We start from the raw sequence: 23,630 nt of genomic DNA on the forward strand, positions 1-23,630 counted from the left end.
TTTTTTTTTTTTTTAATTGAGATGGAGTTTCACTCTTGTTTTCCAGGCTGCAGTGCAATGGCGTGATCTTGGCTCACCACAACCTCCGCCTCCTAGGTTCAAGTGATTCTCCTGCCTCAGCCTCCTGAGTAGCTGGGATTACAGTTGCGCACCACCATGTCCAGCTAATTTTTTTGTATTTTTAGTAGAGATGGGGTTTCACCATGCTGGTCAGGCTGGTCTCCAACTCCTGACCACAGGTGATCCACCTACCTCAGCCTCCCAAAGTGCTGGGGTTATAGGTGTAAGCCACCCTGTATTGAAGCACCCGACCCAGTGATTTCATTTTAAACTTATCTTTTGTACAAAAAAAGTGTACAGACTGTCACTTACAATCTGTCACTTGTAAGTGACAGATGCCTCCTAAAGCGACATAACATGGAGAAGGCTTAGCTTGATGTTTATTTTCAGTGTGGCTTATAAATGACTGCAATGATGCGTCCATGTCCACACATGTGTTCATGTGTGCCAGGCACTGTGCCAGGTACTTTGCTAACAGTGTTGAGTCCTCACAGGGTGGGCGCTGTGACCTCATTTCACACGGAAGGAAAATGAAGCGTAGTGGGGCGAAGGGAGCAGGTTCATAGAGTGGCACCCAGGCGCGAGGTGCTTGAGCAGCTTTGTGGTTTCATCATTTTAGTGGACGAGGGAGATTGTCTTGCTCACCACCGCCTTGCAGGAGCTAGTGACTGGAACCAGGCAGGTGCCCAGTAGATGGTCACTAAGTGGATGAATGTATAGTACAGAGAAAAAACACAGAGGCTGCCTTTCTCGATCTTCAAATGGAAAGCTCATTTCTCCTGTTGGGAATGTGCTACCTTTTAGCAAGCGGAGGGTAAACGAATAATTAATGCAGTGAATAAAATCATGACATTTTCCCCACGCAGAGAGTTTCCTCTCCTTGGGTGCCCTTCCTCCAAGGCTTGCACTATTTATATTTGAAGAGTGACCTGGAAAGTGTTACACGACAGCAGTGATAATGGAAAAAACACCTAAGTCGCTGCTTTAAAAGGCAGTTCTGGGCCAGGCGTGGTGGCTCATGCCTGTAATCCCAGCACTTTGGGAGACCGAGGCAGGCGGATCACGAGGTCAGGAGATTGAGACCATCCTAACACAATGAAACCCCGTCTCTACTAAAAATACAAAAAATTAGCCGGGCATGGTGGCGGCACCTGTAGCCCCAGCTACTCGGGAGGCTGAGGCAGGAGAATGGCGTGAACCTGGGAGGTGGAGCTTGCAGTGAGCTGAGATTGCGCCACTGCACTCCAGCCTGGGCAACAGAGAGAGTCTCTGACTCAAAAAAAAAAAAAAAAAAAAAAAAAAAGCACTTCTTTTTACTGAGTGGATTTGTGCTGTTGCTCTGGACCTTCTGGTTGCTGGACAGGAATGTGTTGTAGACACACCACCACCAGAGGATCCCGTTCTTCCCCCAGAGGTTGAATGGGAAGTACAGTCTGGAACTATCCATAGCTGCTGCTTTCCAGTTTGAATTTTGTATTTGGACAAAAGTGTGGATTTGCTCAGTGATGTGTCTTTCATGCACAATTTCTGTCAATTCTAGTGGGAGCTGGAAGTCTCTGAGCGACCCATCCATCTGGATCAGACTAAGGCTGCCAGTTAGTCTTTCTGTGGTAGCTGAAGTTTGGGAGTGAAACGCATGTGAATAAAGGACACTTCCTGGTTTTGGGGGTGTCACAAAGATCCAAGACATTGGCCTTACCTGACTGGTGGATCTTTCTAAGACCAAATCAAATCTCTATGAATTTAAACCTCAAGATAAAGCGAAGACCTTAGGTAACACATGATTTCCTCTAACAATTAGTCTGGCCCATCAAGCAGAATTGAGAGAAATACACACAGCCAGTGTATCCTTTAGCAAGACTCTTTTAATGACTTAAAAAGAACTTCTACCTTTTACAAATAATTGTGTTCAGAGACAGACTTTCAATCTAAAGAAAAGAGCAAGGACCTAGCTCTCGTGGCAGAATGTAGAAACAGAAGCCTCCAGAGTGATCCCTGCAGATTCTAACGTGGTCCACCTTGTCCTCATATTCGGCCTGATCCTAAAGCTCTTACAACTAAGCCAATACCTGCTTGGATTCTTCCTGACAACTGGCAAAGATGTCACATTCCACTTCTTATCTCACCACCTCTTAACCACAAATTGGCCCCAGGGGCTTTCAAAAGGGAAAAAAAAATTGTACAAGTTTAAGACTGTTTCTGTACTCATGACTCATAAAACCAACTCTGAGATCTCTGGAACTCTTAGCTGGCCCTGGGGCATGCGAGCCGCCTGTGCATCCCTTTGTCCACCTGGAGGCCGGTGAAGACCTTCAGTGGAAGGAAGAGTGCATCAGATCAGACATGTCCATTTCATCAGTCAGCCGTCGGTGACAGGCTGGATTCAGAGACCCAGGCCAGAGTGTGCCAGCTAAAAAATTTATCCAAGGATTCCAATTATGCTTAAAAAAAAAAAAAATCCGACCAGAAGAAGTAAAAAAAAAAAAGTTTATATGTTAAGTAAGAAATGTTAACAGAGTAGCTCTAATTTGCTAATATAAAATAGCTCTGCCTCTATTCAAAACAGTTGATTTTAAAAGTAAGTATATAGTCGCTCTACTTATTATTATTTTAGATGGCTTTAAAAAGCATATGCGTCCCTATCTCTTTGGCAAGCACCCAGCGGTGAGGCACGCCCTGTACCCGCCGCAGCCGGCCTGGGAGGCTCCTCCGTGCACTTCTCCAAACCCTCCGTGCGGGCCGCACACAGGTGGCCGTGCCGGGTCGTCTCCCATAAGCTTCCAGCCACCCTGCTTGCCTGTGGCTAAGAGCAACCAGAGATGCCCGTGTCAGAGGAGTCTCCGTGTAAAGGCGGCGCCGATGCTCGCGCTTGGTTGCTCGGTGCGCGCTCTTCAGAGGTCGCCGACCGAGCCCTCCAGACCGCTCCAGCCTGGGCGCCTCGGGACGCGGGCAGGGAGACCTCCCGGGGCAGGACCGGCCTCAGGGGCCAGCGGGCGCGTCGTTGGGGCCCAGCAGGAGCTTGGCGCCCGGTTTGTCGATGCTGGAGTTGATGCTGTCTGCGTCCTTCTCCGGCTCGGGGACGCAGGTGCAGCCCACGGGGATGGTGACGTAGGCCTCGGTGTAGACGGACCGGCCGCCGGCGCAGGCGGGGGTGCGGCGCAGCACCACGGTGGGCATGTAGACCGGGGCGCTGCGGAAGCGCACGTCCTCCTCGCCGAACAGCCCGGTCAGGCAGCCCCGGCACAGGCAGTAGGCTTCGGGCAGGTACCTGGGGTACCTCGCCGGGTCGTAGGAGATTCTGCAGGGAGAGAGCACGGGTGAGGTCACGCCTGGGGGCAGCCCCGCGCCGCGCACGGAGATCCCTGGTTGGAGGCACCGGGGAGGGCCTCGGGACGGTGCTGCCCTCGGCCTGCGGGCGCGTGCGTGCGAGGCCGGCCGACAACGGATCTGCCCAGCGCTTCCTTACATTTGAAATGACGGCGCATCTAACCGGCCCTGAGGCAGGCCGGAAAACTGCTTCCAGAGACTGGACTAATGTGCGCAGAAAAATAAAACCCAGGCGGCCTGCACGGGCCCACAGGTGCCACCAGAACAGAATGAGGCGCCCTGTCTGCCCAGGGCCCCGGAGCCGCTGCCTCCCGCCGGCTCTGCAGACCCCGAGGGGCGCGTCCACTTGGGGCCTAGGCTGGGGGCAGGTAGGGCGGGTTTCAAGGACAGGCTTGGGGCAGGCCTAGAAAAAGAGGGGCTGGGGGAGGACAGTGCTGACTGGCCGGGAGCCAGAGGCCTGCAGGGCTCTCACGGGAGTGAAGGACAAGCGCTTTCTCCATCAGGGAGATTTGGTGCCCAGTGCCAGCTCTCAGTGGTCTATGAAGGTCGGGGGCTCAGGAAGGCATAGGATTCTCTTCTTCCGTTTGTGTCTGAGGGACTAGAGCACGCCTGGGAGGTGACGAGTCTGGGAGTGGTGTGTTGTCGTCACTGGAAGTGGATCCAGTGCCACCTTCGTGCCAGGACCTAAGGAGGGAGTCTGCGGCGGGGGAAAGGGGAGTGGACGGTGTAGGAAGAGCACAAGGCCGCCCGCCAGGCTGCCATCAGAGGAAGTTGGTGACACAGGACTGCACCCAGCCACCTCTTGTGCTTGTGGAACCCCAGAGGGACATTTCCAAGCACTAGGCCACTGTTTGAATGTGGGGGATGAGGTCGGACAGAAAGTCAGCAATGAGTCCAAGGCTTCCAGTCAGGGTGACCAGAGGATGGGGCAGCACAAGGATCAGGAGCTTGGCCAGGTGGCCTTGCTGACAGTGGAGCCCCAGAGGTGGGAGCCCAGGTGAAGGCATTGGAGAGGGCAGTGGGGACCGCCTGCAAAATGCACAAGTTGTCTCTGAAGCAAAAACACAAAACACAATCTGACTTCATTTATTCATGCTTCCCTCCAACATACACCCAAATAGTTGCAGAATGTTTTTCACAGGTCTCATACCACTGCACTCCAGCCTGGGTCAGAGTGAGACCTGTCACCCAGGCTGGAGTGCAGTGGCATAATCATGGCTCACTGCAGCCTTGACCTCCCCGGCTCAAGTGATCCTCCCACCTCAGCCTCCCAAGTAGCTGCGACTACAGGCGCACACTACCATGTCCAGCTAATTTTTTTTTTCTAGTTTTTGTAGAGAGGGAGCCTCACTGTGTTCCCCAGGCTGGAAGAAATTCTTTTTCAGCTCCTCATGGCTGCTGTTTCTTCAGTTCTGTAGCTGGAGGCCTCTAAGGCACAACAGCGTGACCCACACCAGGATGGATGAAGCCATCCTCTCCCTCTGGCATCCCACATTCCAGGCACCTCAAAGTGGAAGGCCCCTTACAGGCCCCACAGTCAAGATGCCGCCTTCTCCAAGCCACTGTCAACTCCATGAAGTCTTCCTATATTTTAAGGTCCAATTCATTATCTTAAGAGTTTTCAGATGTCCTCAAATTCAACTCCTTCCTTCTCCATGTGTTCATAACCTGTGAACACCACACAATCCTAGTCTGCCCTGCTCAGGAAGGGTAAGGACTGAGTTGTGATTTCTCTTGGTGCCCTGATGTGCCTGTCACAGCGCCTTCTAGAGGAGGAGCTCCGGAGCCAGGAAGCAGGCGAAGCTGACCCTGGGCCCTATCAGCTTCCTATTCTTTTTTTGTTTTGTTTTTTGAGATGGAGTTTCGCTTTTGTTGCCCAGGCTGGAGTGCAATGGCGCAATCTCGGCTCACCACAACCTCCGCCTCCCAGGTTCAAGCGATTCTCCTGCCTCGGCCTCCCAAGTAGCTGAGATTATAGGCATGTGCCACCATGCCCGGCTAATTTTGTATTTTTAGTACAGATGGGGTTTCTCCAAGCTGGTCAGGCTGGTCTTGAACTCCCGACCTCAGTTGATCCACCCACTTCGGCCTCCCAAAGTGCTGGGATTATAGGCATGAGCCACCACATCCGGCCAAGCTTCCTGTTCTTACACCCTGAGGTCGGTATAAGACCCTGACTTAATGTTAGAAGGAAAAGGAAATCCTAAATAGTTAGGATTTGTAATATCTCCAATCACTTTCAGCATTTATCTAACAAGTATCTGAGTGTTCTTTCAGGCAATGGGGCTAGAGATGAAACGTGTACCCAAGGATTCACTCTCTGGAGATAAACATGTAGGTGAACACAGAGTGCGCTCACTCCGCCCATGGCCACCGGTGGCTCCTGGGGGATTTATCCAGGTGAAGAAGGGAGAAGGGCATGGCAGGCAGAGGTCAAAGCACAGGGTCAAGGGACAATCACCACCAGGAAGTACAAGGAGAAAGAGTGCCCCTCAGATGGAATTTTAGAAAGATCCCTCAGACTATGGGGTGGAAGATGGTCTGGAGCCCCAGAGGGAGCTCTTGGCTAAAGGCAGAGTTTTAAGTTGTCCATTGATAGATGGTGGTTAAATAAGATAATCTCGGGGGGCACATGGAGGGAGAACAAATAGAGGCAGAGGAGAGCAGAGTACACCAGCTTCCCAGGGAGAAGGCTGATGGTGAAGACTGGGTGCATCCTCGGTCCATGAAGGGGAGAGGCTTGAGGGGGCTGGGTCAAACCTGAACTTGAACCTGATGGAGCCAAGCTACCAGAAATAGAGAGAAATGACACTATGAGGACGTGACCAACAAAGGACAGAATGTAGGAAACTTGATATGTCCCGTGTTGTTCCGGGAGAAAAACAAGAGGGAGGGAACCTACACTTGAGAGCCCCGAGTAGAGGAACACAAGCTGGGGGTGTCCTGGCTGGGCCCACACCTGCCATCCTGGCACAGCGACATGAAGCCAGCCGCTTCCACTCCCAGTATCACCACCAGCACAATCAGTTATCAAACACATGCAACCCAGACTCAGGGACATTCCACAAAACCAGTGGCCACTAGAGGTTGGATCCCAGGGCAGAAAGGGGCATTTGTGGACCCCCTAAAGAAGGCCTGCGGGGCAGATAACAGTGTCATGTCTGTTCATTTCCTGATCTTGAGCATTTTGCTGAGTGATGATGCTGACATTTGGGGAACCCAGGTAAACAGTATATGGGAACTCGTCCTAATTTCACAACAGTTGTATTAGTTTGAAATGATTTCAAAATGAAGTATTAGAAAATAGAGAAAATCATGTATGGGACAATCACAGAAATTTGTGAACACGAGTATGAGCATGTGTGTGAATGTGACAGGTGTGTGGGTGTGTGGGCAGGTGTGTGTGAGCGTGGGTAGGTGGGTGTGGGCAGGTGTGAGTGTGGGAAGCTGTGAGCATGGGCAGGTGTGTGGGCAGGTGTGTGAGCACGGGCATGTGTATGAGAATGGGCTGGTGTGTGTGTGGGTGTGTCAGTGTGGGCAGGTGTGTGTGGGTGTGTGGGGGCAGGTGTGTGGGTGTAGGAAGGTGTGTGTGGGTGTGTGGGTAGGTGTGTGTGGGTGAGTGTGGGCATCTGTGAGTGTGGGCAGGTGTTAAGTGTGGGCAGGTGTGTGTGGGCAGGTGTGTGTGAGCATGGGCAGGTGTGAGCATGGGCATGTGTAAGTGTGTGAGCGTGGGCATCTGTGAGCGTGGGCAGGCATGTGTTAGTGTGGACAGGTGTGTGATCGTGGGCAAGTGTGGGTGAGTGTGGGGAGGTGTGCGAGCATGGGCAGGTGTGAGCATGGGCAGTTGTGTGAGTGTGGGCAGGTGTGGGGGGCAGATGTGTGAGCGTGGGCGTGTGTGTGAGCATTGGCAGGTGTGTGTGGGTGTTAGCGTGGGCATATGTGTGTGGGTGTGTGAGTGGGCAGGTGGGTGAGCATGGGCATCTGAGAGTGGGCAGGTGTGAGTGTGGGCAGGTGTGTGTGGGTGTGTGAGCGTGGGCGGGTGTGTAAGTATGGGCAGGTGTGCGTGAGCATGGGCGTGTGTGTAAGTATGGACAGGTGTGTGTGTACTCACACGCACATGGCATGCAACAGGCTGGAGCCGTGGTGAGCTATTTCGGAGGTGCACAGGGGCCCGAAGACCACAGCAGTTAGTCTGGATGTGATCTTGCTCCTGGAAACTCATGAAGGGCACTGGGCAGCTGCACACACGTGAGATGTGGGTTTGGAAAGGCTGTCAGAACAGCATAGAGGATGTGCCGCAGGAAAACCAAAGGCGGGCGGGTCAGGGCATTTCTCTGGGGACTCAGTCTCTTCACCGGTGGGGTGAGTTTGATCTGAGGGCATTGCCTGGCCCTCTGAGTTCTCGTCACCTGGGAATGGTCTTTCCGTGCCCTCGGTATGTAGGTAACTGCTCATATTTCACCATCGTTTGGGTTCTTCATGAACAACTGTCACTCAGGCATCACCCCCGGTAGTTTTGTAGGTGATAACTGACAGTCGCTTGGATGCGGTGAGGGTCAGAGTTTCATCCGCCTAAAAATATACAGCGCAGCCCTCCAGTGGACTTGGGACTGAAATTGCCGCCACAGCTGGGATGCCTCTGGACTAAGGCCTCTGACAAGACACCTCCCCCGATGGCTGCCTGGGCCGTGGGAGATCAGAGGTATAAACAGGGGCGGGTTTCAGGCTGTTCTCTCACAATGGGAAGGTGCCACTAAGGGGGGTGCCATGCATCTACCATGCCCTGCTGCCCAGGGTGTGGGGGCATGAGGCCTGCAGTCCCAGAAAAGCAGAGAGACAAGGCCTGCACCTTTGGAAGGACCCAGCGGGGGCCTGGGAAAGAGGTCATGAGAGAAGCCTGGGGCCCTCGCTGGCACAGACAGAGAGTTGAAGTCCCTCACCCCAGCCTCCTGCCTGGGGTCTGGGGACACCAACAGCTAGGTGTGCTTTTTGGTTAAGGAAAGCTGCCACCAAAAAGAAACAGCAAGAAACTGCAACGGGAGCCTTTTCTCTTACCAAACATGGATAAGCAACCGAGCAGAGTTCTGCCCTGTGCCGCGCCTCCTGTGGGCAGTCATTCTTTTGTCTTCACATTTTCTGCGTGCTGCTCTGCGGAAGCTTGGCACCGGGGCACGCTTGAAACACATCAGGTTTTTCCCTCTGATGGGATCTCTGAAGTGTCCCTGGCCACGTGGGAAGCTTGGCTTGAGAGAGTGACAGGTGGCCTGGCCTAATCCAGGAACAAAGGACAAGTCCTCCAGGGATGATTAGAGGTGATGGAAACCGAGCTGGGAGAGGAATGTAAGTGACAGCAGAGACAGAAAAAGAGCTCTGCCCCTGGGACCGGACGTGGTAGGAAACAATTTGAAGCGGCTCCGGAGCTCAGAAAACAATGAACACATTCCGAGGGAGGATCGGGCCACCTGACGTGTCCTCTAACCGATGCCCAAGGAGGATCGCTGGGGCACTGGTTGGCACACGTGCCTTGATGTGGCTCACCCTCCCACCTTGCAGAACATGAAATGGTTTCAGAGCAGCAGGGGCTCAGGATGACTGTTTATCTCACAGCAGTCAAAAGACCCCAGCCCAGGAACAAAGTGGGGGCAATGCCTTCTCCAATCCTGGCTGGAACCCACAAGCACCTAAATGTGTCCGTGGAGACAGCCTGCCTCGGTAGCATGGCTCGCCACATCTGAAGGTCAGTGAGTTCAACCCAGCAGACTCTCTTAAAAAGGGAGGATGGAGTCATGAAGAGTCTGGGACCTAAAACTGTAGCCCAACTTAGTCACTACCAGTAACCTTGGGCAGAGACCTCCACCTTGCCTGATTCTTTGCAAAGTGAAGGAGATGGATTTGATGAGCACTTCCCCCAATTTCCTGACGGTGGGACTGATAATGTGACATTTTCACCAATGTTTTATGCTTAGAAAAGACACTGGCAATACATTGAGTCTCTAAGGTCTTGGAAAATTCCAATTAATCTATAAAGTCAGTGCAATTCTAACCAAATCCCAGAAAGATTGCTCTGAGAACTTGGCAAGCTGATCCTAAAATTCATAGAGAGAGATGAAAAGGGCCAAGAATACTCAAGACAATTTTGAAAAAGAATGAGGGGGCAGACTCACACCAGAAGATCTCAAGACGTTATACAACCATGGTAATACCAAGACATGCGCTGTCCTTTGGGGACACTGAGGGACATGTAGCATCCCTCTCCAAGAGCTGAGAGTCCTCTGAAAAACACTAACCTTTGCAAGAGATAAGGCGGCGGCACAAACAAGATTTCTAAAACGTGGTTTTCAGACCACCTGCATGAAGCCTATGTTGGACTCTTGTTAAAAATGTAGGTTCTGGCAAGGTGCGGTGGCTCATGCCTGTAATCGCAGCACTTTGGGAGGCCTCTTGAGCTCAGGAGTTCAAGACCAGCCTGGGCAACGGTGAGACTCCATCTCTACAAAAAATATTTAAAAGAATACAAATGAGCCAGGCATGGTCGTGCACGCCTGTAGTCCTAGCTCCTTAGGCTGAGGTGGGAGGATTGCTTGAGCCTGGGAGGTCGAGGCCGCAGTGATCCATGATCACGCCACTGCACTCCAGTCTGGGTGACAGAGTATAACTCTGTCTCAAAAAAATAAAAACAAAAAAAGATGTATAGATATATCTATATCTCCAAAACTTTTAAGTTAAAAAAAAATTTAATGCAAATTCTCAGACTTAACACTACACCCAAGGAGTCGGAAGCTCTCCACACTAACAAGCTGTCCAAGTGATCTGTTTCACTCATTTAAGCTGGGGAGTCACTGGTTCAAATGAATCAGCAGAAACCCATTTCTGGCTGCACAGTCAACTACATAAGCGCTATCCCTAGAGGCGAGCTGGCCATTGGCTAACCTCGGATCTATCGATTTGCAGCTGATGGCAAACAATTGGATGATGGCATTTTCCCAAGTGGGTGTGAATTTCAAGACCATACCGGCCCAGGACTTTTTCTACATTTCCTCCAACGAGTACATAAGGTCATTATTAACCCAGTAAGCAATCGGTGTTGCCAATGGGATGGCTTCCCTGGAGGCACACAAATGAGCTTATAAAAAATAGTAATCAGTGTCCCCCCCGGCCCCCAGAGATTCTGAATCAGTTGCTCTAGAGTGGAGCCCCAGTTGGTATTTTTTAAAAGCTCCCCAGATAACTCTAATAGACAGCCCTGGTATAGGCCAATTGGTCTCTGTGTTTAAGAGAAGTAATGACTCACGAAGACAGGTTTGTGTTAGCCTTCCAATCTCTCATTTTCCCTTTGGAACAGGCCCAGCAGCTGGGAGGGGGAACGGTTTTGAGACCACAGGGGAAGGAAGGGGCAGGACCGCCACGTTGGAAGCACTGTGTGCAGCCAGGCCGGCTGTGGGGCCAGGGCTGGGTATAGTAGGGCTCTGTTGGCCAGCCAGGGAGTAACTGGAGACCACAAACAGCTTCCCTGTTGCCAAGCTGTGGCCAGCAGACCCATCAGCTCCACCCTCCTTCCATGCGCTAAGGCCCCAGGGAGCCAAGGATCTTCGATATGTGCTGCCAAGAAGCTCTGAAAAATGCTTTTCTGGCCCCTACAAGAAAACATCAGTCGTGCATTTCTCATGAAAGAGGACATGGAAAAATCAGCCTGGGATAGCAATGAGGTCTGCCCAGGGCACTCATCCCCACTGGCTTCCCCAGGCCAAGGAGAACTAGCGGTCAGTCCTGCCCTATCTGGGGACTGAGGTTGACTTTGGTTCGATCCTGAACTTAACATCAATGTCAGGGCTCCAGAATGAACCCTGCTCCTCTGCCAACTGACCGGCTCTGGGCTATTAGGAGCAAGAAGGCTTAGCCTGCCCACCCTCTCCTGTCACTCATGAGGAAACTGAGGCACCAACAGAGTAGCGGACTTCTCCAAAGTCTTCCAGCTCTCCTGGGTTAGCCCAGCCGCCTGCACTGCCCCACAGAGTCAAGCTGCCTAAGCCTCATAGTAATAACAGACGCGGTGCTGTGGTTTGTGGCTATTTAGCAACCAGCCAGGTGCTTGGTAAATGGTGAAGCTACAACCAGGAAATCCATTTATTCTGGGGAAAGTTGTTCATCTGGGAGGTAGCGGAGGAGGAGAGAAAGACTAATGCTTTGGAAAATAATTTGGAAGATAATTCAGAAAAAAAAGTTTTACAGAGGAAAAGGGAGAAAAAGAAATGAGAATGAGAACCCACATTTCTTGAAGGGTTTTATTCTTTTGTCATGGCAAATGCCACACATTCATTGCAGCTGGGAAACATCTCTTCAAAGGGAAAACACGACTCATGCCCACGGGCTGGCTCAGCTATCCGCCCGGGGGAAGCTGCAGAATCTGGCTTCAGAGCCATCTTTGAAGTGTCTGTCCTTGGGGCAGGCGCCTGTGTGCACCAAGGTGGGAGCCCACCCGACCGCCAGTGAGTCAGTTGTGGCCACAACACTGGTTATGAGGAATAATCGCTATCACAACATGAGTCTGGACTCTAATTCTGGAAGAGTTTCTGGCAGATTCTTTTCTCTTTGGCCTCTTATTAATTTAGTGAGCAGTGCGCTCACTGCCAGTTTTTCATGTGTCACTTCTGGAAGACAGACAGCATAAAGAACTTCACTTCATGGCATGTGCGGAACTTCCTGAGTTTGCCCAAATCATTCTGTTGGCATTAGGGCACACGCATTTTATTCAGGTGAGGAGCATTGCCAGAGGCGCTGATGGAATGAAATATTATCATCATCCCTGGTTACTCTAAGAATGCTATAGTAATACCCAGGCAGTAAGGGGAAAATATCAAAGCAAAACGAACATACCTATTTTCAGAACGAGAGACTTTAATCCCATGACAATGCTCCTGACAATGCTTTTATTTTTACCCTTTGAAACCGTGATAGGTGCAGTAGAGCCTGCTGTATTTTAAGAAGCTGGGGCAAGGGGGGAGTAGCGGGGTCTGTGCTGTGCCTTGGCCAATTCAAGGTCATTTATGCACACAAACATTTTAGGGGGAAAATACCAATATTTCTTAAATAAGTTGCTTTAAGCAACGAATGTCTCTTTTTCTCCAAGAATGAATGAGGATGAACAATGCCCCGCCGGCCGTCTCACAGGATGTGACTGAGACTTTCCCAGCCAGGCAGCAGAGCCCCCTCTCCTTCACTCTTCCTGTCCATTTCTCACGCCCCCGTTTTCTCAACAAAGCGTTATCATTAGAGGACGGCGGCGAAAGGACGCTGCACCTGCGCTCATGTAGTGTGTGCAGATATCCGTGAAGGCGAGGCTTGGTTTGCTTCAAGACCTTAGAAAATAACCCCCAGTTTGGAAGCAGGGACCCAAGGAAAAACGTTATAAAAAAGAGGGAGGGAAGGAGGGAGGAAGGAAGGAAGTTAGGAAGGAAGGTGAGAAAGAGAAAAGAAAGGTGAGAAAGAGAAAAGAAAGGTAAGAAAGAAAAGCACCTCCCATCGCCGAATTCCGGAGACCACGCGGTGGGCGGGCCCGGGAGCCGGTGCGCGGGGCGGGGACGCCGGCGCGGTGCTGCCCCCTGTCGGCCACAGACGCCGCTGCAGACAGCTTCGCGGGCCAGTGCCCAGGACCGTGGGGACGCGCCTACCACGGGGGTCTAAGCCTGCGGGGTGGGGTTTTTTGTTTTGTTTTGTTTTGTTTTTTTAGGGTCGGCACACACATTTGAAAGTGCATTAAAGACAGGCGTGCATTTGTTAAAGGGGTAGAGGATAAATGGGAGTTTTTGTTTTTGAGAGCTCGTTTTGCTCTGCCGCCCAGGCTGGAGTGCAATGGCGCGATCTCAGCTCACCGCAACCCCCGCCTTCGGGATTCAAGCAATTCTCCTTCCTCAGCCTCCTGAGTAGCTGGGATTACAGGCACCTGCCACCACGCCTGGCCAATTTTCTATTTTTAGTAGAGAAGAGGTTTCACCTTGTTGGTCAGGCTGGTCTTGAACTCCTGACCTCGATGATCCACCCGCCTCGGCCTCCCAAAGTGCTGGGATTACAGGCATGAGCCATTTTTAAGATTCCCGGCCTGGAATCTTAAAAAGAAGGATAGCTGTAGTGAAGATAGTCTTCCCTAACATTATACTCCTAAGCTCTCTAGCTTTCTCTAACGTTATAACCCCTTTGATAAATTTTTTTAAAAAGATTTGATGGAGAGAAAGTGATGCGAACAGTACCTTGTGACTGCAGGAGGAGTGTCAGGGTCTGTGGTTCCTGGCTGTATTCCGGGGGGCCTGCCCACCAGCCCCCAGGCAATATTTGATGAATGAACGTGACCCTGGGTTTCAGTATCAGTCAAATGGAATAATTAATGGACAGCCCACTCGGGAAACAGGATGTTTGGGTTAGCTAAACGTAAGCGTTAGAGGAGGGGTAAGTAAAAATATCCTTTTTATAAATCCAGCCTTTCTTGATGACAACATTGCTAAAATACAGCATTGCTAAATACCAGATGATGGACTTACCAGAGCATGAGGGTCACAGTGAATGGGCCGTTGCTGAACTGCCCACAGATAACTGGAAGCTGAACTTGGGCACACGTAGGAAGTAGGGGATGTCCTTAGGTACACTGAGAGCCGCCAGTCTTCACAGCTGTATAGTATTTTATCTGACTAGCTGCCTATCGGGGGTCGTTCAGGTGACTTCCAGTCCCTGGCTATTACACATCTGTATCCCAAGGTGGCGCTTTTCAAATGAAATCCCTGAAGGGAATTTATTTTCTTCTGATTTTCCCTCTTCCCAAATGTCATCTGCTGAAAGTTCTGGTAACTTGGGTTCTCCACAGGAAAAGACCGGCTTCCTTCAGCCGGGGTACCTGCACTGGGCTGCTGGGGAGGGTCTCATGGCCTCTTCAAATGCCGCTGGTGACCTGCTGTGTCTATCTGAAAGTCACTTGATCTCCTGTCCCCTGTTCTCCCTACTCTCCTTTACTCTCTGCTATGGTTTGTGTCCCCCCAAGAGTTCATGTGTTAAAAACCCAACTGCCGGCCGGGCGCGGTGGCTCAAGCCTGTAATCCCAGCACTTTGGGAGGCCGAGACGGGCGGATCACGAGGTCAGGAGTTCGAGACCATCCTGGCTAACACAGTGAAACCCCGTCTCTACTAAAAAAATACAAAAAACTAGCCGGGCGAGGTGGCGGGCGCCTGTAGTCCTGGCTACTCGGGAGGCTGAGGCAGGAGAATGGCGTAAAAACCCGGGAGGCGGAGCTTGCAGTGAGCTGAGATCCGGCCACTGCACTCCAGCCTGGGCGACACAGCGAGACTCCGTCTCAAAAAAAAAAAAACAAAAAAAAACAAAAAAAAAACAACTGCCGTGGTAACAGGGTGGGAGGTGGGGCCTTGAAGAGGTGATTGCGTCAGGAGGGCTCTGCCATCTGAGGAGAGGTTCCTGGTAAAAGGATGAGTTCTGCCCTTCCCTCTCTGTCACTTGCTTCCACCTTCTAGCGTGGGAGGACTCTCACCAGATGCCAGCACCACACCCTTGGGCTGTTGGGCTTTCCAGCCTCCGGAGCCATGAGTCAAATACACTTGTACTTTTTTTTTTCTTTTCTTTTTTTGAGACAGTTTCGCTCGTTTCCCAGGCTGGAGTGCAATGGCACAATCTCAGCCCACTGCAACCTCCGCCTCCCTGGTTCAAGTGATTCTCCTGCCTCAGCCTCCTGAGCAGCTGGGATTACAGGTGTGTGCCACCATGCTAGGCTAATTTTGTATTTTTAGTAGAGATGGGGTTTCTCCACACTGGTCAGGCTAGTCTTGAACTCCTGACCTCAAGTGATCCACCCACCTCGGCCTCCCAAAGTGCTGGGATTACAGGCATGAGCCACCGTGCCTGGCCAACTTGTACTCTTTACAAATTACCCCATCTGTGGTATCTGTGATGGCAGCAGAAAACAAAAAAAGCAAAGGACACTCCTTGTCCTTTACCTCCTGACTACAGCTATCCACAGAGTTGTTTAGTGTAAAATAAATTTAGGTGTAGTTTCTTAAATTGTCAGAGGAAAGGAGTTAAAGAAAAAAGTAACAAATAAGGCCTAAAAATAAATTACTGCACATTATTCATAACCTAGAGAAAAGTTATCTTTAGACGACTACCAAAATTTGGAAAACATAAGCCGTTAAAAAATATTCAGAGTACTCTACTGGTAGGTGTTTATCTCTGGGGTTTCATCAGAAATGAGTGATGTGTACCTTAAACTTCAATAAACCTCAGTGTTCTTACAACATATTTCTTAATATATCAATTTGACTTTTAAAAACTTACTGAGCAATCCAATTGACTTTATTTTTGGCATTTTGTTTTTAAAGCTAAAGAGAAACAAACATTATGCCACAAAGTAAATGAAAAAATATTTTTGTATGCTGGAAGCTGAATGTTGTTTTCTAACAGCACACCGGGTGGGACGTGGGCTAGACGGAACCAGAGAGGTCCAGGATGAGCTCCTGACTCTACTATTTCCTGTCACCTGGGGCCAATGCCTTCATCTCTCCAGGCCCGGGCTCCTCACCAGGAGCACAAACCAGCCGCGGAGTTGCAGGAGCTCTGAAAATCCACCCAGACGTCTGCAGTGCCTCTTCAGGAAGCCCCAGAGCCTTTAAGAGCAAACGGTGCCCTTCAACCAATGCTCTTGGTATGTCCCAGACTGTTGTTTGTGCTGAAGCTTCATTTTCTCAGTATCTGCTTTTTCCTCATTGTTGGAGAATTTCCCTTTCTGCTCTCAACTTAAAAATTAACATGTCTTTGAAATAAGAAATATGTGCACATAGCAGAAAATGTAAAAGATACAAGAGTAAAAAGTAGGTCTCCTCCCCAACCCCAGCCTCCAGAGCCCCTCATAAGAGGCACCACAATACCCCCGTTCTAAGGATGCCTGTGTGTGCGTATATATGTAGGCGTTTAAAACAGAATTTGTCATATGTACATATTATGTCGTATTTTCCCTTTTAAGATAGAAACGGCAGCATGCTATATACGCCTTTCCCCGCTGTGTATTGGTGATTGATTGATCCACTTATGACTCTTAGAGCTGCCTCCTTCTTCCTCACAGTGCACAGTGTCTAACTCAGCGGGCCTCGTTCTTCCTCACAGTGCACAGTGTCTAACTCAGCGCGCCTCGTTCTTCCTCACAGTACACAGTGTCTAACTCAGCGGGCCTCCTTCTTCCTCACAGTGCACAGTGTCTAACTCAGCGGGCCTCCTTCTTCCTCACAGTGCACAGTGTCTAACTCAGTGGGCCTCGTTCTTCCTCACAGGATACAGTGTCTGACTCGGCGCGCCTCGTTCTTCCTCACAGTGCACAGTGTCTAACTCAGTGCCTGTTGGGGGTGTTTAGGTGGCTTCCAATCTCTTGCTATTACAGCAGTGAACACGTATCCTTGTACGCATATCATTCGGCACATGGGCAAGTGTATCTGAAATAGTCAAAGGGTGTGTGAATTTAAAATCTTGATATTTATACCAAATTGCCCTCCATAAAAGTTGTGCTGATTCATACCCCTGTAGTTGGATGAGAATGCCTTTCCTTCACAACCTTGCCAACGTAGCCTGCTGGGTGCCAGGAAAAAAAAAAAAGGGCTGCTCAGTAGAGTCTCCACATGCACTTCGCTTATGCCTGAAGCTAGCGTGGCTTTCTGTATCGAGCGTTTGAGTCATTTGACCTTCCTTCCCTGGGAACAGTCCCGATCTTTGCTCATCTTTCCATGACGTCGCTGGTCCTTTTCTTACTGATTTGTGGGAGCTCTTTGTGCCTTGGGTTGCAAACATTTTTTCCCAGTTTGCCCTTGTATTTTTCTTACTTTACTTTGCCAAGAAGAAACGGTGTATAATTATGTAACTTCATTTCTCAATCTTGTCTTCTGTGACTTTTGGGGACTATGAGCAGCTAAATAGGGCCTCATCCACTCCAAGATTATAAATATAATTGCTTGTGTTTTTCTCTGCTTTTGTGGTTTTATTTTTTACATTTAAATCTTTGATTCATCTGGAATTTATTTTCACAGAGGAGTGAGACCCAGGCTGTCCCAGCAGCATTTACTGAATGACCCATCTCTCCATTCCATCCATATGGAAAGCCACCTTCCAAATGCCTATTGTAAAACTTACCCACCTAAAGTGATCCTTGCTGTGCCCATCAGTACTCCTGATGTTCAGTCCATCTCCCGACCTGTCTTTCTCAGCATTCTCTCTGACTGCTGTGCCTTTAGGGAGTAGTGGCTCAGGCCTGTAATCCCAGCACTTTAGGAGGCCAAGGCAGGCAAATCACGTGAGGCCAGGAGTTCAAGACCAGCCTGACCAACATGGCGAAACCCCGTCTGAACTAAAAATACAAAAATTAGCCGGGCGTGGTGGCATGCCTCTGTAATCCCAGCTATTCCAGAAGCTGAGACAGGAGAATCGCTTGAACCCAGGAGGCGGAGGCTGCAGTCTGCCAAGACCATGCCACTGCATTCTGGCCTGGGTGACAGAGCAAAACCGTGTCTCAAAAGAAAGAAATACCACCTGACCCAGTGCCCAGCCTGCAGGTGGGCACTCTTCTACCCAGGCCCCACCCTCAGACACTCCACCAAGGAACAAGCCCTGGCTTCGCACTATGGCTTACACCTGCAATCCCACACTATGAGAGGCTGAGGCAGGAGGGTCACTTGAGCCCAGGTATTCAAGATGAGCCTGGGCAACAAAGCGAGACCCCCATCTCTAAAAAACAAAACAAAACAAAACAAAAATTAGCCACATGTGGTGGTGCACACCTGTGGTCCCAGCTACATGGGAGGCTGAGGTAGGAGGATCCCTTGAGCCTAGGAGGTTAAGGCTGCATTGAGCTGTTTGTGTCACTGTCCTCCAGCCTGGGTGGCAGAGCGAGATTCTGTCTAAAAAAACAAAGCCTGGCCTTCCACAAAACCTTTCAGTAGAGGCTCCACACTTCCGTGGGCTCACTTTTTCCTTTTCTTTTTTTTTTTTTTTTGAGACAAGTTCTCACTCTGTTGCCCAGGCCACAGTGCAGTGGCCCAATCGCAGTTTACCACAGCCTCAGCCTTCCTGGCTCAAACTTCCCAAGTAGCTGGGACCACAGGCAAACATGACCACACCTGCCTAATAGTTTTCAATTTTTTTGTAGTGATAAGAGTCTCATACTATGTTGCCCAGGCTGGTCTCAAACTCCTGGGCTCAAGTGATCCTCCCACCTCTGCCTCCTGAGTAGCTGGGAATTTACAGGTGTGAACCACTGGGCCTGGCTGGGTCTCACTTTTTCTAATCTTCCCAGTAACCCAGGAGATGGTGAGAGGTGATCGGAGGGAGAAGGGCAGAGAGGCCTCTCCTGGCAGGAAAATGCATGAGCAGCTTTGGCATTCAGCAGTCTGGAGTCCCAGCCCAGCAGCCATCCCCTGAAGACTGTCTTTCCTTCAGCAAATGTAAGCCACCCACCTCTGTTTGCCCATGGGGAGTGATCTCATCACTGCTGCTAAATAATATGAAAAATGATGCACACGACACCTTCAGCCACCTGCTGCAACTGTCACTCCCGCTCCTGGGACCCCCCAGCACTGAGGCTCCACACATGGGCAGATCTGGGTGGCCCAGACCGTGCTCCCGGAACCCCGTGCGTCATTCTCATCCATAATCTCCCTCTGCTCCCAGATCCTGCCTGGGGCGACACAGGTGTCATCTGTAGCAAGGGCAACTCAATTTAAATTCCCACACACAGAATGCCAGGGCTGCTAACTCTCAATATGTCCTCCAGCCCTGCTCTGTGTTCTGAGCTCCAACCGGTCATTGTCACCTGTACGCCTTTCAGGCAGGCAAAACTCAACAGGCTTGATACTAAATTCATTATTTCCTCCCACAACACTTGTTCCTAAGTCTATTTTCCCATTTTGCTCAAATACCATCAACAACCCGAGCCAGAAACACGGGAGACGTGCCTTTGGGAGGCTGTGTGCTACTCTTAGGCCCTCAGCCCAGCCTGTGGGGAGCCATGGGTTTGCCTGAGAGTTCGAATCTGATACAGAAAGATGCAGGGCCAGCGGCTTCTGTCCAGAGAAGTTAGACTCTGGTTCTGAGAGATTCCCCATGTGGCTTCAATCCTATTTGGCATATCAGAGGCATACCACAAGGTTGGAGAAAGAAGAATGCCATAGCCCGTCCCTTCGGGTCCTGGAAATGGAGGGAAGAGAGAGGAAAAGCAAGAGCACCAAGACACCAAAATGAACGGCACCATGTGTGTGCCCTGCAGGCTCCAGCTGAAGCACAGGAGTGAGAAGGGCGGGAGGGTCCCACCCAACTTCCCCGTGGGCAGGGGCTCTGAGGGGGCTCTGCCACAGTGAGCTTGGTCCTCTGTAGAGTAGCCAGGAGGCCCTAAAATTGGGCTTCCCAGGACAGCCTAGGGGTCCTGTGTGTTGTCGAGTAAAAGGAAATCTCCCTACCCACCAGCCGGCAGGGAGAGGCTCCGGGGAAGCCCAGATGCGTTTTAGACAAAATCATCACATTTGCTCTGACTCTCCACAGCACTTGTCTTCTTAAAGAGCGTCTTTCACGCTGGTCCTAGTCTCCCCTTCCCACCGGGCTGCCTGAGTGAAGCCCTAGGTCCTTTGGATGGAGCGTTGGAGCGCCTGCATTGTCCAGTCCATGCCCCAGTGGGACACCCTCCTAAAGCAGAGTGGCTGTATGGCTTCCTCGATCTCAAGTGTCAAGCCTTTTTTTTTTTCTTTAATTTTTATTTTAGAGACAGAGTCTCGCTCTGTCACCCAGGTTGGAAGGCAGTGGTGCCACCACAGCTCACTGCAGCCTGAACCTCCTGGGCTCAATCAATCCTCCCACTTAAGCCTCTGGAGTAGCTGGGACCACAGGCACGTGCCACCACACTTGGATAATCCTTAAAATTGTTTGCAGATGCTGGGCACGGTGGCTCATGCCTATAATCCCAGTACTTTGGGAGGCTGAGGCGGGCAGATCACGAGGTCAGGAGATTGAGACCATCCTGGCTAACACGGTGAAACCCCGTCTCTACTAAAAAATACAAAAAATTAGCCAGGTGTGGTGGCGGGTACCTGTAGTCCCAGCTACTCAGGAGGCTAAGGCAAAAGAATGGCGTGAACCCGGGAGGCGGAGCTTGCACTGAGCCGAGATCACGCCACTGCACTCCAGCCTGGGCAACAGAGCAAGACTCCACCTCAAAAAACAAACAACAAAAAAAAGTGTTTGCAGAAACGGGATCTCGCTATGTTTCCCAGGCTGGTCTCGAACTCCTGGACTTAAATCCTCCCGCCTCAGTCTCCCAAAGTGCTGGGATTCCAGGCCTGACGGTGAAGCTCCGCATTGCTGACAAGGCCGGGATCCAGCTCCTGCGCCTGTCTCCAGCCTCACATCGATGCCCATCCCACAGGCAAACACCTCGCCTACACCCCCCGTCCGCCTTGTGGCTCTCCCCATTTTCCGAGCGCTTTGTCCCCGCTTGCCATCAGCGGTCCCCTCCCTCAGCACTGCCTTTGTAGGCGACTTGCTCTTCTCCATCAAGACTCAGCTCTCCCACCAAGCCTTTCTTGACCTCTGTGGCCCTGTGAGCCTCGCCCCCTCGGGCAGCTCCTCCTGCTCCAGCTAGAGGGAAGACGTCACAGGTGCCTGCTGAGGACACCACCGCACCCTGCCTGCACGCCCCCAACTTCCCCAGCCTCCCCCTTTTGCAGGCTGTCCCTTTCTTTTGAAGTGACCTCTGTTCCATGACCAAAACACTCTCCGAACTGTTCATGTCACTGCCTGGTGCTGTGGTTTCCTTCCCAATCGTCCCCACTCCTCCCTTAAGCTGTTAAACTAGAGGTGCTCAGAGGGCGCCTCCCAGGGCTCCGCTCCAGCAGCCTCTGGACCACAGGGGCACTCAGGGAATATGTGGACAGTACCGCGCACCCCCCAGCAGCACCTCCCCGGGCCCCCTGTGCGGAGGACGGTCCACATCACTGTGTCCACATCACGGAAGGGTCCCTGGCTAGTGCCTTGTGGACCCATCCAACCTGGCAGAGATTAGATGTTCGAGAGACACGTATTGCATAGAAAATACTGGAGGGTAAAGAGGGGAGGCGGGACTCCTTCAGGGGAGGTGGTGGGGGTGGGACTTCGCGGTTTAGGAATTGTCCCCCGGCGCTCCAACTGCCCCGCCCCACCTCACCGCAGCGCCTCCAGCACCCCACCCCACCCTACCGCACCCCACCCGGTCTCGCCCCGCACCACCCCACCCCTACCTGCTCCGCCTCCCCCGCGTGCCACGCCCCCTCCGCGTCGCCCCGTCCCGCCCGCCCCGCCCGCCCCGCCTCGGCCCGGCCCCACCCACTCTCCCCGCCCCGCCCTGCCCTCCCCACCTGCCCGGCCCCGCCGGGACGCGCCCGCAGCTCACCTGTAGGCCCAGGGCGACACGCTACGCAGGTTGGTGGGCGGCCGGAAGCGGCGGTCGGCGGGCCTGCCCCCTGCCGGGCAGCTCGCGTTGCGCGCCTGCTCGCGCGGCCCCAGCTGCAGCGTGTGGTGGAAGGCGCTGAGCACGCCGGCCGCCAGCCGCCCGTACAGCTGCTCCAGGAGCTCCTCCGGCCGGTCCGCGCAGCCCCGCGGCCGCGCCGGGCGCCTGCCCGCCCTCGGGGCGCCCGCGGCCCAGCCCGGCGGCAGCGCCAGCAGGAAGCCGGCTACCAGCATCCAGACCTGAGGTACACGCCAAGCTCAGCGCCCGCGCGCGCCGGAGGAGCCCGCCTGCGCCCCGCGCCCGTGTCCCGCCCGCCGCGCCCGGAGCCGGCGGGCGCCTCCCCTCGCCCCGCGGAGCCGGAGGCCGGCCCGGAGGATGGGAGCCGCGCGGGCGGGCCCCAGAGCGCCCTCCCCGCCTGCCCGCCGCCCGCGGGGTCCCCGGGGCCCAGCCCGGCGCCGGCCCGCGCGCCCCAGGCCCCCGCCGCCGCCGCCGCCCCGAGCCGGGCGCCGTACGGGGGGCGGGTGCGGGGCGCGCGTGCACGTGTGCGTGTGCCTGCCGGGCTGCTGCGCCGCGGGCTGCGAGTGCTTGTGACCCGCCGCACCCTCACCCCTGGGCGCGCCATCCCTGTGCCGCCGCCAGCGAGGGAGCCCCGGAGCCTGAGACGCCCGGACCCGCCGCCTCGCAGACCCACCCATGCCCCCGCGCCTCGTCATCCGCCCGCCCCCGCCAACGCACGCGGGGTCCGGGGCCCGCTTTTCCGCGAGAAGCCCCCTGTGGTCTTTCCTCGTACCCCGGGACTCGGACCGAGGAGCCGACTGAGCGAGGTCGCCGCCCGGCCTCACGGACACAGAGCGGCTCTGCACCCTTCGCCTCCAGGAGCTGAAAACATTTTGTCACTTGGGCAGTGTACTCACCAGTGCCCCCAACATCTTCTCCCCCGAAAACGCTTTCAGATTCGCGCCGAGGTGGGGCGACGCGGCGGCTCTTTAGCGGAATAACTCGAAGGGCCACGCGAACAGGCGCTCCCAGCCGCGAGCATGCGGCGGGGCGCCCAGGGCCTGGGGTCGCGCGCTCCGGGCCTGTGCTGCGCCACGCAGGGGGAGGAGAGGGCTGGTCCTGCCGGCCGCGGGTGCGGGCCCGACTGACTGAAGGAGGAGTGGGGACTGGCCTGGAAGTCTCCGGAGCAGAAAAGTGGGGCCGACAGGATGGAGTTGGGGGAGGCCGAGTTTTGGCTCAGAGATTTCTCTGTTAAGGAAAGCAGTCCAAGAATGGAATAGGCCCCCTGGAAGAGGAATGCACTCAAACCCAGAGGGATTCTCCTTAGAGCTACCTCTTTTGAGATTCCGTACTTCGAGGAAATTAGAGATTTTTTTAAATCTCTTTTTTTAACAAGGTGGGAGGAGGCTGTTTCTCCTTTCTCCTCAACAACGTGAAATGATCCTGTGCCTCTATCCGACAACTGTAAAACAAAGCACTGCATCCTTCCCTGACTGGCACTTTCATGGCTGTTCACGGGCATCTCTTGGCCTATGACGACGATGTTGGAGAGTTCCTACCCCGTGATAACTGAGTTCTAAGTGCAAGCAGTCACGTGAAATGAGCCTGATTGTCTGCGAATGAAGAAACTAAAATGAACTATATTCTATACTTCGTAACACAAGACAACGCGCTCGTTCATTCTGCAAGTAAACGCTTAATGCTTCCTAGGTGGCAGGCTAATGAATATGATCATTTTAAAGC

General features: G+C 52.7%; 2 protein-coding genes across 32 annotated transcripts in view; one reads left to right on the forward strand and one right to left on the reverse strand.

The window, feature by feature from the left end:
* The window catches only part of EEF1AKMT1 (EEF1A lysine methyltransferase 1), a 147,280-nt gene that overhangs the window by 34,346 nt on the left and 89,304 nt on the right, over positions 1 to 23,630 (forward strand). For 3 of the 29 annotated variants that reach the window (XM_074021674.1, XM_065532945.2, XM_074021671.1), the window contains exons 5-6: positions 15,019 to 15,133; positions 15,760 to 17,392. The exons of 9 other annotated variants lie outside the window; for them this stretch is intronic. In XM_074021674.1, coding sequence (XP_073877775.1) covers positions 15,019 to 15,095 — 77 coding nt within the window. In that variant the 3' untranslated portion in view covers positions 15,096 to 15,133; positions 15,760 to 17,392. Of the gene's footprint in view, positions 1 to 1,600; positions 2,643 to 15,018; positions 15,134 to 15,759; positions 17,393 to 23,630 lie in introns of those variants that run through there. 17 more of the 29 variants (XM_074021675.1, XM_065532946.2, XM_074021672.1 and 14 more) reach the window with 8 other exon arrangements.
* IL17D (interleukin 17D) lies at positions 1,908 to 23,037 on the reverse strand. 3 transcript variants are annotated; one of them, XM_045376928.2, is made up of 3 exons: positions 22,805 to 23,037; positions 21,834 to 22,129; positions 1,908 to 3,358 (listed from the first exon to the last, which is right to left on the reverse strand). In XM_045376928.2, exons 1-3 carry the CDS (start codon positions 22,817 to 22,819, stop codon positions 3,040 to 3,042), a joined length of 630 nt encoding a protein of 209 aa, XP_045232863.1. In that variant the 5' UTR covers positions 22,820 to 23,037; the 3' UTR covers positions 1,908 to 3,039. The 3 variants fall into 3 exon arrangements, with proteins under 3 accessions (XP_045232863.1, XP_045232861.1, XP_045232864.2); XM_045376926.3 differs by having other exon boundaries at positions 22,498 to 23,037; XM_045376929.2 differs by lacking the exon at positions 21,834 to 22,129.

This window comes from Macaca fascicularis, chromosome 17 (genome assembly GCF_037993035.2).
Source record: "Macaca fascicularis isolate 582-1 chromosome 17, T2T-MFA8v1.1".
Taxonomy (NCBI): Eukaryota; Metazoa; Chordata; class Mammalia; order Primates; family Cercopithecidae; genus Macaca; species Macaca fascicularis.

Excerpts from the sequence above, each read along its gene's own strand:
- IL17D (XM_045376928.2), bottom strand. Across the intron at positions 3,359-21,833 it reads GTGTCGCCCTGGGCCTACAG|AATCTCCTACGACCCGGCGA; the intron begins GTGAGCTGCGGG and ends CTCTCCCTGCAG.